This window comes from Lonchura striata, chromosome 2, assembly GCF_050655825.1.
Source record: "Lonchura striata isolate lonStrDom1 chromosome 2, ASM5065582v1, whole genome shotgun sequence".
NCBI lineage: Eukaryota > Metazoa > Chordata > Aves > Passeriformes > Estrildidae > Lonchura > Lonchura striata.
The window spans coordinates 93,257,583-93,276,198 of NC_140704.1; the positions used below are offsets into that span (position 1 = coordinate 93,257,583).

At 36.4% G+C, this 18,616-nt stretch overlaps 1 protein-coding gene across 4 annotated transcripts in view; it reads right to left on the reverse strand.

Moving 5' to 3' along the window:
• Nucleotides 1-9: 9 nt before the first annotated feature.
• The window catches only part of TERT (telomerase reverse transcriptase), a 29,737-nt gene continuing 11,130 nt past the window's right edge, over nucleotides 10-18,616 (reverse strand). For 2 of the 4 annotated variants that reach the window (XM_021528733.3, XM_085573672.1), the window contains exons 5-16: nucleotides 17,504-17,686; nucleotides 16,040-16,201; nucleotides 15,548-15,643; nucleotides 13,511-13,596; nucleotides 11,564-11,677; nucleotides 9,804-9,875; nucleotides 7,835-8,020; nucleotides 6,546-6,672; nucleotides 6,193-6,254; nucleotides 4,304-4,428; nucleotides 3,809-3,946; nucleotides 10-536 (exon numbers count right to left, since the gene is read on the reverse strand). In XM_021528733.3, coding sequence (XP_021384408.3) covers nucleotides 433-536; nucleotides 3,809-3,946; nucleotides 4,304-4,428; nucleotides 6,193-6,254; nucleotides 6,546-6,672; nucleotides 7,835-8,020; nucleotides 9,804-9,875; nucleotides 11,564-11,677; nucleotides 13,511-13,596; nucleotides 15,548-15,643; nucleotides 16,040-16,201; nucleotides 17,504-17,686 — 1,455 coding nt within the window. In that variant the 3' untranslated portion in view covers nucleotides 10-432. The remainder of the gene's footprint in view (nucleotides 537-3,808; nucleotides 3,947-4,303; nucleotides 4,429-6,192; nucleotides 6,255-6,545; nucleotides 6,673-7,834; nucleotides 8,021-9,803; nucleotides 9,876-11,563; nucleotides 11,678-13,510; nucleotides 13,597-15,547; nucleotides 15,644-16,039; nucleotides 16,202-17,503; nucleotides 17,687-18,616) is intronic. The other 2 variants (XR_014953389.1, XR_014953388.1) reach the window with 1 other exon arrangement.

An 18,616-nucleotide genomic window follows, 5' to 3' on the forward strand; every position in this document is an offset into this window, starting at 1 on the left:
AAACAGATGTGTTATTGCAATTAACCAGCCAATTTATTACAAAATAGTCTGCAACACAGAGAAATAAAAAACAGCTCTTCAAGACAACTCATTGAAACAAGTTAATAATTTTGTACAAAACATAGTTTAATGATTCCTTCATCAAGAAGATAACAATCATGAAACAATCAAACAGCCTGTGAATTTACAAAAATTACTCCAAACATCCTGTGAATTTACAAAAAAAAAAAATCCCTACAAACAAAAACCCAAACAGGAGGGTATTAATAAAACTGTCAGCTCTTTATGTAGGGTATCTAAGAAACAGACACATAAAACTTCTGGGTAAACTTGCTTTTGACCCACTCTATCAAACAAAACTATAGAGAAGTCACATAAAGACACATAATTTATTTTCAAACTTGGGAAAATTATGAAATAAACCTCAATCAGTTAGTCCAGGATAGCTTTGAAATCTTGACAAAGAGATGGGTCTGTCACTGCCTGCAGAAGTGCCACAGTATCCTCTGGGATCTTCCTGATTAGCTTCCTCTTACCTACCAAAATATCAGAAACAATTAATTACAACTGCAAATAACTATTAATGCTGGTCTAGGGAAAATGCTAATGAAGCAATGAAAACAATACTAGCTAAAACCACCTAAAAAACTGAAAACATCTGGAATATGGGGACAAAAAAAGCTATAATAAAATACACTACTGTTCTTCCATACTTAAATCAGGCTAACAAATAAAAATGTTCAAAACTGTACATGAAAATATTAGCAAAGAAAGTAGAAGAAATTTGCTCCTTGATTTTCTGGTTTTGTGGGGGTTTTCTTCGGATTTGAGAACTTCACTAAATTTTGAAAGTATAAGCCCATTTGTTCAACAACTTTACCCACCAAATAAGGCCTTCTGTTAAACCCCAGTTACTTTGAAAGATGGAATGTCCCATCGATAGAAATACAGACAGCAAAAAGGACTTTTTACAGATTAGGAAGAACATGTAAAATCCTAGCAACAGTTTAAGTCTGTCACTAAACAGAGTCAGCAAAATTGTAAATGATGCAGAAAGCCAGAAGTACTCAATAAACATTTGCCCTGTAACTGGAAAGGAGACAGATGATGTATTTATATCTTATCATGATAAGGAAAGACTCTTGCTCCTTTCCCCACTGGTAATAACATGAGAGATGTTAAACAATAACTGTGTTTTAAATACTTAACTCTGAAGAACGATGATAACTCACGACAAGCCACTGATGTTGATATTTAATAGGTTTGGGAATAGTGGGAAGAACCTCCTCCCCAAAACCTATGAGCTTGATTTCTATTCCCATGGGGAGTAACAGAAAGGAATGTGCAGGGACACAAGAGAAAATCATATTTCTACCAATTCCTGTCAATAACATTCTTACAGAGGAAATAGGTTTTATATAGCCAATACAAACTCCAAAATGACAACAGAAATTGCAGCTGTTAAGTCAACATAGGGGCTTTTATCAGCCTTATTTATCTCTGTGCTACAGATTACTGCAGCATGTAGACATACTGAGCAAACTTCACAGGATCCCACCTGAAAGCAGTGACTTCCCTGTCATGACTACTGACATCCACACATGCTACCTGATTTCTAGAAGACAAAACTTAAAATACCATGTTTAGAATTAGCTCTGACATCTCTACATAATGCTTACCTCTCTACCTTCAGTAGACCTTCAGTAACAGAGTAACCTCCTCTACAAGATAATGTTCTGATTGCCTAGGGCTAGGTCTGGTGCAGGGCAAACAAAATTAACTTGTAACTGCACAGAAAACTATCAATACCTCTGTAGATGGATTTCAGTGTATGCCCAAAGGATCGGGACACTTAGTATAGTACCCAATTCAGAAGAAAATATAAATATAAACACCATGTACAATCAGGGACTGAAAAACAGCCTTCACCTATGACCAGAAACCTTAGTGATACAGAGTGGCTCTTCAAGAGAACGTCACCACTGACTTTCCACGGATCTTTGGACTTTTCCTGCTCTACCTCCACAATATTCAGGAAGTACAATGTTAATAGGCTTCCCCAGGAATTTAGGAAGAAAGATCATTCCTTTTCTAAAGGGCAATTCTCACTGCCGGAGAAGCTGACAGGGGGTCAGCTTTCTCCTCCTGGAAGAAACTGTACACAGAGTTAGGCCTAGACCACATGCAAGTTTCAGGTCAGTATTGCAGTTAGGCAAATTAGGCAGCTCTCTGGGTACAGCAGAAGGAACCCAGCAACAATTGCTATTCAAGCTAGGAAAACTTCACCCCTACTTCCCAGCCAATTTTCCCTGGCACCTGTGGTGACTTTGTGGACAGCAGAGACCACTTTTATGGCTGATGCACACAGCAATGGAAGGTGAGATTTTGCTGAGCAGTAAAGCTGCCTGGGGCTGTGCCTCCACCCTGGAAGTAGTGTCAGATTAAGCAGCAAAGCATGCACAGAGAAGGATGGAGGAGCTTTGGCTTGGATTGTGATGTCCCAGTCTCCCAGTCAAAGATCTCCAGAGCAAAACCTTCAGCACTAGATATGAAAACTCAAATGTGCCCTATATGGATCTCAGAGAAGTGAGGCAGCTCCCAGAGAAGCCACTGTCCTATTGGTTGTGTCTACTGCATTGTCTGCTTAGTTCCTCAGAGTCTGTCCCCTCCAATTCAAGCAAGCAGCTCTGCCCTGGTTTCCCAGCAGCAATGAGCAGACTTGGGGCCTTGGTTTTGGTGTCAGTGAGTAACCCAGAGAAGGAGTTCCTCTGAGAAAGGCTGCTGGAATTCTGCTCCATCCAGGAAGTCCATAGCTCTCAAGAATGTGGCTGGCAAAATCCCAACCATCAGTTTGTTTCCTGTAAAAGTGTAAGTGTTGTCTTGATACATTCACACTGCACCACCAAAAATCAGACCATGCACTCAGGTGTTGCTGCAAGCTTTTGATAATAGGAGGAAAATGCTTCCTTCCAAATGAAGAGCTGCTTTTTTTGGGGCACTGGACCTCAGTGCAGCTATCAAAGGAAGCTTATGATATATTTCAAATCAAATAGGCGTTACTCTGGAATGAGACCTAGAATTTCTTGGTCTTGTATAACAAAACTGCCCAAGCAATGACTCATTCAGCATGCAAATTACAGAGTCAGCATTGAGAGCCTGGCCATCAGCACAGCTAAATTCATCAACAGTACTGGCTTCTTCAGGAAAACCTCTTGCTGTCCACTTTCAGTATCTTAAAACTGAAAATTCTATTATTTCTGGGGCTGGCTGCAGGCAGACTGCACAACTGTTTAAGGGAAGAGCTCCCCAGGGGCCAGGGACACAGTGTCTTTCACCAAATGGAAGTGTCAGAGAAATGCCAACACCACAACTCTGCAGGAATCTACATGCAGTCGAGCCAGTGCTTCTGTTTCCAAGCGACTCTTTTTTGGGTAAAAGTTTAAATTGTGGGAGGAGCTTATTTAGCTGCCAATTAATCTACATTTTTTAAAATAGAAGCTTCGGCATTTGTATTTCATTTAGTTAAACCTGCTGACAATACTTACATAATTAACATAGTCTTATTAAGCCTTCTGAAATGTACAAGCTTACTGAGTGCCAAGCATCAACTGTCCTGTGAGAATAAGGCTTTAGAAAATGCAGTGCTGGAAAACATTTTAATCTGCCTACTTATAAATTTGAATAAAATCAGAAAGATCATTGATGTACATCTCAGAGCAACATTTTAGAATTAGAAACCGTTAAAAATCCATTAGTTTCTAAGTTTAATGAACCATAGAAAAAGCTGTAAAAATAGCTGAATACTTACAGACTTTTAAGGATGTAAGCAGACATTTGTAAACAGCTTTGTGATTTAGCAGTTTGACAGTGAAGGCATGGTAGCAGAGCCATTCTGCTACCTGAATAGGGAATATGCCAGATAAACCTTTGTTACCTTCAGCAATTCCTAGAGAAAGAAAAGGAAAATAATGTTACTGAAAATGATGAGTATTAAGAAGTATGTCTGGTCTCTCCCCTCCTTCTATAAAATCACCCCAGGATTTTTTACTAGAAATCTGTGCAGTCAGTGAAGTCTCATGCATCAGTATAAAAATAAGAAAATAGTATCTGAAACACAGTCTTCAGAAAACTGAGTTTCAGAAGAAAAATGCACTGTGATTCTTATTATGCACTTCACAATATTAATTCCTGATTTTTATCCCAAAATTACACCATTGGACTGCACATTCAAGATGTTCTATTTGTCTAAAAAAACCCCAAACAAATCCAAACCCACTACTTCATTGCTAATAACATCCTATACCTGCATTTATTGTTTTCAGGATAGCATAGCAGCATGATGCAGTCTGAGAGATAATCCTTAGGAAGAAATGAGGATTTTTTCTAACTTGCTGGTTGAATGGAAGTTGGAGAACACAGGCATGGAACCTGTTCACAAAAGCAGCCTATTTAATAAAAAGTCATTTGCAATTTCAAGTGAATCTATGACTACATATCTTAGGCACTATACAACATTTAAATGCACAAAAGAGGCTTTAGCTGTATCAACACTATTACTGCATGACACCTCTCTCATATATACACATTCCTGGAATGTCAGACATAAATGATGCTTGTTTCTAAATTTTATGCTGAAAGATGATCTTGAAGCTGTCTGCCTTGGTAACAGACTTCTCCTCTGAGGACAGGATAACTGCGTTATGCGTAGGGAAAACTAAACTACCCATTGTCACCAATTCCATATCACAGACTATGACACCAGAGAACACTCATATGAGACAGTGTGAGAGGAAGAAAAAACAAAGCAAAACCCCACAATAAATTTTGTTCTGATATAGAGGAAAACAGACTTCCAAATTATTTCACACACCAGGACACTCACTCCTTTGCCTATTTGGATGCCAACTCTTTAGATGCTATTTGTATTGTATGCTTCCTTACACCTGTTTGAAAATATTTTGAAACTTCTTACTTTTTTTTAAACTTCAGACTATGGCATTATAATCCTGCTTATGCTAAACATAGCCAATTACAATGTTGATTTTTAATTAATCAACAATGTATATACTTGTTTATTAAATGAACCCAGCAATCACTTAAAAAACTTTGACATTTTCTATATATAAAGGATGGACCTAGGTACCATGCTGCATTACAGATCTTTGGCTGAATTAACCTGATATATAGTTATCATGGTGGACAGTCTTTTAAACAACATATAAAGGCCGCTGTTGGAACGTTACCATAAAATCAAACTGAAGTAACTAAGTGATCATATCTACCAGAAAAAAACCTTAAATCACCCACAAACCTAAAGTTTAAGAGCTGGACACATACATCAATGCTGTACTAGACAAACCAAATTACACTTCTTGGACAAAGAATACAGCTTAAATATGGACTAAGATGAATTTAAGAATAAAACTAAAATGTCCCTTCGTAACAAGTGTGACCATAGCAAAAGAGCAACATCTGATTTCTGTGAATAGCAAAGAACTTCTTGCACATTTTTGTGTTAAAATAAATAAAAACCCAATTACTTGCTGCTGCCAATCATTTCAAGTTTTCAATGTACATAGTTCAGTATTGTCTTCCAACTTGCTTATCAGTTTTGATTTCTTTCCCTTATCTTTGTTTAAAGCATACAATTCCTCTGCTGGTCAAGCCAAAGTCACAAATGCCAAGATTTCACCAGCTAAAGAGCAACTAAAATGTTAACAGCAAAAAGAAACTACAATTAACCTGGTAGAATGAAATCTCACTTTACCTAATGTTATACTGGTCCAAGTTCTGTATGACTTTAACAGATACAAAGTTCTAAATATAAACTGCCTAATATTTAACTGATCTAAATATAGAATGGTTAATAAGGCTTCTTATCATACTCCCGAATCAAAACAGACTGGTTATCTTGAGGTCAGCTGTCAAAACCAAGACACTGAAAATCCATTTGGTGAAGTATCACTTAAACACACACATCAAATATATTCTTATATTCTAAACCTAACAGTATTACTTAAGAACAGTGTTGAAACAAGAGTAACTTGACCTACTACTGCACACATCATACATACATATACATACACACACTGCATACCTACACAGAACACTTTCTTCCTGATTCATAGCTCCTCCATGTGTCAAGAAAGAGTAACAAAATACTGACACTTACTTCAGAAGACAGTGACCCACCTGTAAGCCTGGAGTAAAAATATCTTGTAGATGTTAATGAGAACTGTTCTGAGGCTGTTGATCTAGAACAGAACAGAAACAGAGCTTTAAGAATAATTTAGTGTCATAATAAGTCTTCTTGAAGATCTAGGCAAAAAACATTTTATGCTAAACTTAAAAGACTTATTTTATGCAACTAAGTTAACAGTGTTGTGAAGGATCACTTTTGGAACCCTACATCTTATTTGATGTCAACATTTCTAGATTATGTGGATTTCCTTTCAAAATAAATTTTTATGTTAGAACTCAAAGCAGTTTTAATGCTCTTCATCACTAATCACAACACTGCCAAACATCCATTTTCATATTTCTACCTGTAAATCAAGAAATAAACTATGACATTTCAGTTTGAGGACTGCACTCAGTTTGTATTTCATGTTTTTCCCAGCTGTTACACTTGAATTGAAGGAAAGACTTGATCTGATAGAAGTACAGGTGTAACTAGAAAAAAAAGCAAAAAAAGCAGTTAAACTCCATAGGCCAACAGACTAAATTAAATTCTGTAAAGTAAGCCTCATTTAACTTCCCATGTTACAGAGATTTCCTGCTAATCAATGAGCCAGTAGCTAAAAGGTGACCATAATTAAATTCAATGTTGAGACTAGTCCCTGTGGCATTAAGGGTATTAGCTAAATGCTGACTTCAATACCTCAGGGCTGAAAAATTCAGCCTGCACAAAAAAGCTAAATCAATAACCTTAAAAACAAACTAAATGTATTTCTTAAATACATTGTCTAGCTAGAACAGTATTAATTACTCCAGTGACAATCATCTTATTGATGTGATCCATGCAATGCAGGAGCTTAGGCTTGAAGCCACCCTAGCTTCTGGAACCACCCTGATCTTTGAGCTACTTAAGCTTATCAAAACACTGTGGTGGGCTTGGCAGTCCTAGGTTAATGTTTAGACTTGATCTTAAAGGTCTTTTTCCAACATAAACAATTCTATGATTTTATGATTCTGACTAGGTGTCTCCCAGACCAGTAGCATCAAAACCCTTTTCAACATAAACTGTTTCTTTCAAGAACTCAGCTAGTGAACAAAACTCTTTGGCTGTTGAGTTTGGTGCTTTCCTAAAGTGACCCAGCTTTTCTGTTTAGGAAGACTACTGAGGAACTTCAACACCCTATTGGTGGAAAACCTCCTTCTAATTTTCCACTTAAATGCTTAAGGGCTGTTTATACTAAAAATGGTCAATAATGAAGCAATATTATCCTTGAGTTTAAACAATCCTTTCTTTTTGATCTTTAGCAAATATCTAATGCCACCTCTCGTAGTTCAGGTAGAGAGTCTACAGAACTTTTCAGTAGGATTACATTATCCTGTCTGGGGTTCTATGCCACTTCAGACTGTTTTGTGTAAATGGTCAAGGCTGCTAGTTTAAAGGGAAGTTCCCTTCCCCACACATTCCTTCCCACGTGAAGTGTACCAGAGGGGACACCTCTGATGTTGAAAGGGTTGTTAGTCCCTCTAGCCTATACCAAATTAATCCCAATCTATTTTGCAATTAATTCAACTACACCCTTCCCAACACACCCTTGTGCTTCTCCCACTATGTATGAGATATTGTAAAGCTGACACTGGAGTGCACAGCTCTATTTACCTGGAGTAATCGCAGTAAACCTCAAGTGTTTTTATATCTAATAACAAACCACACCATGGGATCAAACGACAATCTGGCAGCTGTTTAAATTTGGAACATCCTGGGATATCATCAACAGGAAAATTCACCACTGTCTTATTTGGGTTTATTAAAAGGCCGTACTCAGGAATACCTGTTGTTAGAGTCCTAAAACAGATATAAACAGTTAGGCTAAGCCCCCCCAGCAAAGCAGACAAAAACTGGCACCATGCTGCAAGACAGAAGATCTTGAACAAAAGGGCAGAAATTAAAGAATGCAGGGAACCACAGCCAACTCTTTAGGTTAAGGAACACAGCTAGAAATAAAGAAAGAAGACATTAGGTGTAAATAAATACATAAAATAAATCAACTTGAGGATAATGGAAAAAAAATTTACAGATTAATGCAAATTAAGCACATCAGCCATGCAACACTTGAGACAAGCTGTATGAAGAGAAACTTCTGAAATAAAAATCACTGGAAAAAGATGACAAGTTACTGTTTTTGAAAGTTAACAAAACCAAGGAGAATCCACATAACAGGAACCTCACTTATCTGATGAAAAGTTTTGAAGGGGAACATTTTCCCTAAGAATGTTTTCACTGCCAGAATGCCTGCTACATACTGGACCAGCAGTGCCATGGACAAGAAGCAGTTCATCTTACCTGGCAATGTACTTATGTGCAGGCTTCATCCTTTTGAAGAGAGGAAGAGCTAGGCTTTTCTTCTTGGGGAGTCATAGTCTTAATGCTGTCTCCTCAAAACTAATTTATTGAGTCTCCCAGTTCTAATGCTACATTAGGAAAAACTGGTTCTACTCCATTTGTGACAGAGAGCTCATAGGATCTGATCTGTAAACAGTTCTGGAAATCTCTCACAGAAAAGGCTAATTCTCTACAGAAAATCAACACAGCTGATACAGAAGTGGATATAGAACAAAGATGCAGACAACTTCAAAGGGCAAGAAGGACAATATCTGTACTGCTACTCAAGTGACCTTGTGCTGAAAAGATGTTATAAGATATTAACAGCTTGAAGCCCTCACTGTTAGCCTATCTGTAAACCCACAGATCCCACAGAAAATGAAATTTCCTTTTGTTCTGATAAGGAAATGAGGACAAATGAAGTCTTCAAAATACACTACCACTATTTCATACAATTTATACTTCAAACTGTACTTAATGATTGCTCCATCACCTTTCAAGCTCACAACAGAGCTGCATGTTTGACACAAGTGACTACACTGCAGATGCCAGGCATTTCTTCAAGATTTGTCCTTTGGGTCCTTTAAATTGATTTTGGCACCAGCAAAACCCCCCTAGAACTGACTGTACACTCCTATCCACGGTAACCAGGAGCTTCTGGGATTCAAATTTTAAAGAAAAGGTAGTTCTGAAGCACAATGAAGAATTACTGTTTTAAAATGTCAGTGTGAACTGCATACTACCCATGCTATCGGTATTTTCAGATACTCATCATGAAATGTTAATGACCAGAAAATTCTTAGCAATATTGGATGAGACCAGAGCTGCAGTCTTTCCTGGGGAACAGAAAGCAGCAGCACGAGTTCCCAATAAAAGTATTTTGAGAATGTAAATAAGACATCTTTACAAATTTGAGGGAAAATAGTTTTCAAAGTCAACTGTCAGCTGCTTTGGTTAGGCTGCAATACTAATTTTTGCTTGAAACTCCACCAAGGTTAGTAGGTAGGTACCTAATTCAAACTTAAGCAGGAACTGCCCACTATGTGAACTGCAACAGATTGTTAACTGGCTATCAAGAATGCAGTTTGAGGATTCTTCCCAAGCCCAGGCTGCTACCAAGGACTCCAAAATAGTCCTTGATTGTTAACTCGTAAAACAAATACACCTCTGTGCATGAAGATGTAAAAGAATTATATAAAAGGTAATAATGCCTACTACTTTGCAGACTATGTCTCTAACAGCATACCTTAGAAATGTTCTTGCCTTCATTAAATGTGGTGTAAACAGTAAAAAATCATCAATAAGACGTATTAGGACTCTGTAATCAAGAAGAAACCAATGTTAGATTTTCTTAATACATAATCCTTTCAAAGTTTTTTTCATACACTTCAGAGCAACAATATATCTGCCTATTTTAATTCACAAGATGGTAGAGGCTAATATGAACTCCAAATTGAGACTCATGAAGAAATTCTCAGCTTTGCTTCTTTCCTAAACATAAATGAAAAAAATAAACAAAATAAAAAAGGCAATGAGACTGGCTAGATGAAACATGAAGGAATTTACAACACACAAACTACTCCACAATGACTTCCCTCGATACAGGACATTACACTTTTCCAAGGGAGAATCTGCAGTATTTTTCTTGACAAGACAAGGGACAAGGTACACAAGAAGAGTTCTTGATGGGCTCCAACTCTCTCTTCATCTACCACATAATAACTTGTTTATGAAGCTATAGTTTGTATGTAAACCAGAATACCATCTACCGCTGCAAAGGTTGAAATTTTCTAACAGAATTCAGACCCGAAGCATGCCCATATTTTTCTGGTAAATCCTGCCTAGCAGATCACAGAGAAGCAGCTCTGGATATGATGATGTATAGTCTCACCTTCAAAGCAAGAGTACTGCCATCACTATGAACAGGTCACTACATGTTGGCCCAGCCAAGTCAATAACCACCTTATTCTTCTGACTTAATTAACAAATTAAATTATCAAGATCATTCAACAGACACTTAACATTCTAAACTCTTCTCTACATAACAACAGCTGCTACATTTGAGTGCATTCTTCTGAATCAGTTTCATAATTTCCATTTTCTAAACATCCTTTGAAAGCAAGACAGTTTTTCAAACTCACATCAGAGCATCCTCAAGCCTGTAAGTACTACTTTTGTAGGGAAATGTTTAAAATTCTGACACCCAGCAAGCTTCCCAAGAAGAGACACCAGGCAGATGCACTTATCTGGAGCATTCCCACAGTTCTTTTTCTTTTCTTTGGGCAAAGAATTCACAGCAATGAAGGGAGATGTCAAGTTTCAGGGTCCAGCTCATGACTAAATACCCTAATCCAGGATTCAGTTTGGGATCTGTTCATACAAAGTTAAAAGGAGGTAAACAGCTACTAAGGAGGTAAAGTTTTTATCAGGCTAGCTTTCTGTCAATCTCCTAAGGACTGAGCATGTACAGGGCACAAAGACTCAGAAGATTTACCAAAAATCACACAGGGCTTCAAACAAGCCCATAGAAATTGGTGATAAAGCTCTGACCTTGATAAAATATTAAGATTTACCAACAGTGGATCAGAAAGCCCTCAGGCAGAAGCCTGGAGTATCAGTATCAGAAAGTATTTAACAAACATCTCATCTTGCCTGATGTGAAAAGACCACAGATGATGTGGGAATGAGTGAAGCATAAACTTCTCAGAAGTACAAGAGCAGCTTGTAAGACTCCTTACAGCATCCCTAAATATGGTGCCCTTTCTAAGAATAAATCTCCTACCAAATATACAGGAAAGCCTTCTCTGCATTTTCTTCTCAATCTTGCAATGGAGAAATTGTCCCAAAAAACAATCACTGAAGCTGCAGAGATGTTTGTGTGCACCACACTCCTAGTGAAGTTGGAAATCCTTGAAATTCAAAACTAAATGTCAGAGAAAATAACTAACACATACACACTACGTATTATGAATTACTGTAAAAGAGCACAGAACAAAACATCCCTACCCATCCTGATTTATTCCAGAGAGCCATTTGTTTTCCATATCTCCATAGAATAAGCTGCAAAGTAAGGTTGACAAAATGGAGCCCTGTGGAATTCCACAGCACTGCACGTAGTACCTATCAAAGAATAAAAGAAAACCAAAAAATCAAAACATGTAACAAGAGCACAATAGCTGTTAAATATTTTTTCCAAGTATAACATAAGAAATATGCTATATGTTTGCCAGTGAGCCTTAATCTTTTTTTTGGTTGTCGTTCTTCTTCTAAGAACATACATAGAGATCTAGAAGTTTTAACAGTGGGAAAAAAACCCACTAACAGACATACTCCTTTCATATTAACAAACTCCAGGAGACAACTGCCATTAAATGAAAGAAATTGTATAACTGATTTCAAACCGTAACACCTCCTTCTGCTGCAGATACAGCCTTCATTGAAGTTTAATTCTTTGTTACAGCTTACTGTGACAATTTCAAGAGTAGTGTTTTTACACACAAAACCATGTGCACTGGAAGAATTTTCTATGCCGGCATCAACCAAATAGGTATGGCTCACAAAACCCAAGACAAATATTCTCACAATACTTCTTTGAAACAGTGAGATACTATAATGTCCACTTCACCACTATGACATGAATGACTTGGTAAAGCTGAAGATAATAAATTCAGACCATGTGCTACTTTTGAGCACTGATCCTACCTGTATTTTCAGTCATCTGAAAACGCTCCTGGCAGTAATTTTACTTACTTACAGACTTTTGTTACATGTATCAAATGGTATTAGAAGATTGCTTAGAGGTCCTCAGCTCAATAATTAGCATTTTTATCAAAACATCAAGTTAAAGTTGACTAATTGTAATTTTTTTATGAGAAAGAGAGTCCATTTATTTACTAAACATATGGGGAGTTTTTTTGACAAACAAGAACAAGCTACTTAAAAGGGCTAAGTTCATTTCAGGACAAACAGTATTTTTTCAGTCAAGTTGTTACTGAATTTGAAAGTGTGGAGCTCATTTTGTCAGGTGTACTTTCTCTGAAGCCATTAAAATTCCATGAAACATACTCATATTGGTTAGTCATTATTAAAGTATGCCACAAGAGCATTCTTATGATCCTGCCAAAGGGAGCGTAAGCATCAATGATAGAAAAAAGTATAAACATGGCTCTATGTGACTCCTTGAGAGCATTTGCCACTCTCTCTCAATCCTGTGAGACTTTAAAATAAGTATTCTAAAACAAAGGTATTTTTTCCAAAGTAAGAAGTTATCACTCTAACATAAATCACTCAATTTACAAATAACGATAATGTAAGTACTTCATTTTTTAGACATGGTACACATTTGCCACCTAGAGGCAAAATCTAAGTACCAAGACAGCATCTCTACCAACACAAGAAGAAATCTGCATGACTACTTTCTGTAACATCCGATTTTTAATTTTGGAGTTGCCAGTAATTTAAATTCCTATTGCTACTGCCTTTTATTTTTATTGCAACTTGCCAAAGACCAAAACCATTGCACTTCAGGGAAATGACTAACAAGGTTTTTGCAGATTGCTTGGATGTTACTCCTGCTTTTGCTCACCACCATGGATATCACCATTTTAAAGTATATTCCTTTTGAATTACACTTGCAGTTTTAAATGAAGGTTATTCCACGTGCTATGGAATAATACACATTATAAAGGTTATTCCATATTCTATGGAATAATGCAGTATGAATAGTTAACATCATCCAGGTAGGGAAGAGAAATTTTATTAAGAACAAAGTTGACTCCAAACTCTTCATGATTTTTTGGAGCTTAAACTGATACACAAATTTCTCACTAATACAAAATCAAAAAATCTTTAAAGACAGCTTTTCAAAAGTCCCCAGAGCCAATTAAAGGTATTCTCTTAATAAGAAACAAACAAACAAAGCATACTATACAAGAATAACTGATTGCTTTTTACCTGTTCCTAATCTCCAGAATGATGTTATGTATCATTTGAAGGAAAAAATTAAACAGGCTGGAACTTGTCTCATAGAAAGTTAAGCTCTAGAAATGTGACAAAACAAAACACGATTTGAAATGAAAAATACACTAACTTTGAAGGTACACAGAAAATTTTTAAATAGTAGACTGTAGCAGCTTAAATCCCTATGTAATTGAAAATATAAGCCCTAAACCCAAGATCTGAACATACATACTAAAAAGCTGCTCACATCCAACAAGTTAATTTTTGTTGAGTTTTTGTTTTGTTTTGTGTTAGGAAAAATCCAATATAACATCTAAACCCACTTTAAGTGATGGCGCAATATACTCGATTATTACAAGATATAAGACCCTGCTCTTTTGGCCACTTTCTATCCTGTAGAACAATTTCTGTGCGTCCCAATCATTATGATTCCCAAAGTCTTGACACACTCATTCTGCTCATTCTGCTGCAAAACACACACTTCTTCAAGTATTACAAACACTTCCATGCATTGCTTTCCACCCAATATTTATGGAACATTTTGTTAAAAACTATAAGATAAAAAATCCATTTACAACAATTTAAATACCCTTAACAATTACTTAATTCAAATTAAAATAAAATTACTTACTATTTGCATAGATTAGACAGCAGGCAAACACACCCTGCTTTTGACAGAGTCATGCAAGATCACAATTACTTGCATTGAAAAGATAAGGTGATGTACCAGTGGTACAGACACGCAGCCTGAGATGCCACTTTTCTCGAAGTACTTTGTTCTTTTAAGATAATGACAATTGTTCTCAAACATAAAATATTTTTAAATAGAATGCTGCTGCTCATGTATTATATAGCACAGTTCTCTAAATCAGTTTGGAAAAGATAACAAAATGTACTTAGACATCAGAGATGCAACTAGTTTCCAATTTCATCCAGGTACTCATTAAACTTTCCATTTTTGTAGAATCCTGGAATTGTACATTATCCACACCATACATTCTACTCCTATGTCCACAGATATACAAGATCATTTCACCTGCATATTAGAAATCACCTTTTGCCAACTTTGTCATTTTCCACTGCCAGGTTTAGAGAAGAAAAATTTGAAGAGGAATTACTAGCCTGAAAGAATATACCTGTCTGCTTATTGGATGCTCAGGGAATCTTATAAGTTGTTATGGAACACCATGACTCCAAGCAAGGAAATGCATGAAGAACCTGTCTGAGCCTATCACCTACTGCTATGCCTTTGTCATGCTACTTGCACAGAAGGAATTCTTGAGAACAAGCACTTGCATCACAAGAATGAAAACAGAAGGACGCCTGCTTCTTGCAACAAAGCATCAGTTGAAGTTAAAATACATGTAATTTTTAGCCATACTTTAATTCACTGAAAGCATGAAATCTCTTTTAAAAAAAAAAACTTAAGAGTTGATCTTGTTTGCTTTGTACTTAAAAGAAGAGTTCATTCTCATCACCCTTGACAGGCAATCTTTAAAATCAGCTTTTTAACCTGTAAATTAGGCAAAAAATAAGATCTTAAAAAACAAAAAAAAGCTGTGCAGTTTGCAAGTGAAGATGCCACATCCATCCTTAGCTACTCGGCATACAATACATTTTACTCATTCCTACTTCTGTTATGTTTTGGAGATAGGAAGTGTTGACATCTGCTTTTACTAGGTAATTAATTTTTCATTTGAGGACTGTTGCAAGAAACAATGAAATTAAGAAAGGAAAAAGAAAACACTGGTTAAAATAAAAGTTTAATAATGAGAAAATCTGGGAAAAGTCTAGAAGGACTTTTAGTCAGATTTCTTGCCTGGTGCATTCCTCCACTGAACACTCAGAGCCTGTTGCAAACATCAAAGAAAAGATGACAAAAGTCTTTCTACAGAAGAAAGAAGGTGCTGGTTAACTAGATGAGAAGTAATGGTACCACATAATATGTACATATAAGTAAAAATCCCCATCTTTCTCTAATTCTTCTGCAGCTTTCTTTTTTCAGTTGAAAAGAAGCCTCACAATACTCACCTGTTCAACTACTATTGCATTTTGCAATGAGGCATTCTCCTGAAGCTGGGACACAAACTGTTTCATGTCTGGCATAAAGTCCTTGAAAGTAGAAACCTGTGTAATTGTTTAAATTGCAAAGAAACAAATGACAAAAGCAATAAAAAATTCAATAACTGACTTTGTTGCTTAGTGGAGGGAACAAGCCTTATTGCATTATTTTAATACAACAATTCTTCTACCATTAAAATAAAATGTCTCACAAACAAATCTCTTATTTCCACAACACATTTATCTTTATTTTTACTACAAGTCAGTAAAAACTTTAAAGGGTATGGACTGAAAACAAGCTTTTCTACCCTTGGAAAATATATAACAGCATTAAAAAGATGTTTATTAAATACCTGACCACTTCAAATGGTGGCTAAAGAAAGCTATAAAAGAAAACTTTCCTTGGACCAAAGTATGCTTACAGAGAGAAGAAATCAGAGAGAAGAAATCAGGAAATCTTACATGTCTCCTATAGAGCCTCTTGGCTCTTCCACTTGGGGTAATCATAATCACAGCGTAGCGCCGTATGCAGTACACAGTTCTCTTCTCTGGCTTCAGGACCCGTGAAATCACTTCCACAAGTTTATTGTGAGGAATGGTATCATAAGCCCTGGACACATCAGCCTGAAACAGAAGAAATATCTTCCACTACATATTCAGCAATATTGCTGTAAACATTGTGGTAGTATAGAAGTATTTGCTGTAGTATGTCAGCAAGACTGAAGGATAGATCACATGGGAGTAAAATTACTGCATCAGTCAGGCCAAATTTCTGACAAAGTAAGAACTCACTGCTTATCTGAAAGACCTTTACCCACTTAACGAGTATTCCCTTAGAAAAGAATATCCAAATCATCAGTTTTAACACAATTCTTATTATTAAGAGAAGATTATACCACATGCAACCTTAAAACTAACACTAAACCCCCAATCGTTTAAGTTAATAACTGGTATTTTTATGTTTAAGTATTTTAAGAAACTTGCTTCACCATAATGCCATGGAGATGACATCTTAGACTTTGGGAAAGTTGCAAACCTACATATTTTACCCTTCCCTTCCTTTTCTTTTCATATTGGAAACCTACCTCTGCTTTTACTTGTTCTAGTAAAAACAGAAAACTTCATATAGAAGCAACAATCTTAGGGATTATAAAACAAATTATGTCAATGACACAACCTTTTGGCTAGAAAGATAAGACAAAAATATTAAAGTTATTTCAGAGCAGGATGACAAGCAACATTTGAGAGATGAGAACATAGCTCTGCTACAATACACATAAATCTGTGTAATTTATGTATTTTTGTATATATTGCCCCAATTCAAAGCTATGAACTGAAATCTAACACAAAATGTTGCCTGCTAGACAGAACTGTCAAAAGTGTGAAGAGGAAGCACAAAATCCTTTAAATAATGGTCTACAACAAGCACTGATTTTTTTCCAAGTGGGAGAAGAAACTTCTTGGAAAGACACCAACCAGAATGTGTTCATTTTCAACAAAAACTAATGATACTGAGATAGAAGAGACAATTTTTTTAAGAGACACTGAATTTATTCAAATTCACATAAAACATTTTTTCTGGTTTTCATATGGCTCAAAAGGCTATCTGAACTTCTTTCTCCCACTTTTATACCCAGCTACATGCAACTGCAAAAAATTCAGTGCATGTGCAGAAGCAGGACCTCCTGCACATCAGAAAGATAGACAGAAAACCACCCAAGTAAAGGAAGCTCTACTGCAGGGACACCCATCCACAAAAAGCAATCGACCACTCCCATCAAAAAACTAACCAGTCTTAAGGTACACACAAAATTTTATTTAGAAAAAAATCATTATGCAGTCAGATTACAGCTAATACAGCTATAAAAGTATCTGCACAAGCTGATTTTGAAAAGCTAGTTTGAATATGTAATTAAAAATACATACCTTTACACAGTAGAAACGAGGAATTTCACCACCAGATTCAAGAATCTTTATAACAAACTGCTTCCATGTCTTGTAGATATCATCTTTCCCAAACACAGAAGAGCCTATAAAACTCGTGTTTATGGTCCGCTCATAATTTAACACACTAAACAGATTTTTTAGTTGAGTGTTGTAATGATTCATCTAAAGAGACCAAAGAGAATCACCTTAAATTATGCTGAAACACATTAAATTCTTTGCAATACAAAGATTACAAATTTAAATGAAGTTTGAGATTAAAATTATGTATTTACTATATTATTTTGTTCCACTGAAGGTTTCAGAAAGCCTGAGTATCACCGTAGTAACTACTTCAAAGTAGTTTTTTTCAAAGTAGATTTTTTCTTTTTGGTACAGTTAAATCCTATGGAAAATGTTTTTTTTTCCTATACTTGACTCTTGGAAATCAAGGTGCAATAGTTACAGTGATAAATAGATGAATGCCAGCAAATAAAACCACCACTGATCTGAAAATAACCTTAAATAACCATTAATTCCTTTTGCTGGAGATAATTACAGCAACAAGAACAGCAAAGAGAAGGTGTGCTCTGAGATTTTAGCTAACTCCAGCTGCACCATCAGCTGGGTCTCTCAAGGTACTTTATTCAAGCAGCTGAGAAAAGATTTAACTCAGTTGTAGTGATAGTCAAGTACATCAGAGCAGCACTGAAGTCAGGCAGGTTGATTAGCTCTATAAGCACCATAATGTGGAATATTATAGAAATAACACTCCACAGCTCAGAACAGCTTTTAGCTGATGCTCTTTTCACCTGATCTGGGATCACATGGTCTGGATAGTTAGTGCTATGAAGCTGTTGACACCCCACCCATTTGGGGAACATTTTATCTTGTGAATGAGACTCAGCCTTAAGGAAAAGCAATGAATCCAGCCCTGCAAGATAGTGCAACTGGGCTGCCACTATTCCTTCTGGCTAACTGCCCTGTCAAACAGATTATTCCATGCACTGAGTCTGTTCCCACACTGCAATCACTCTCAGCTTCCTTTCTGCTGTGCTTGCTCCAGCTTCCTTGCCCTTCCTTAGACCCTCTACTGTAACGAACCCAGGTCACCAC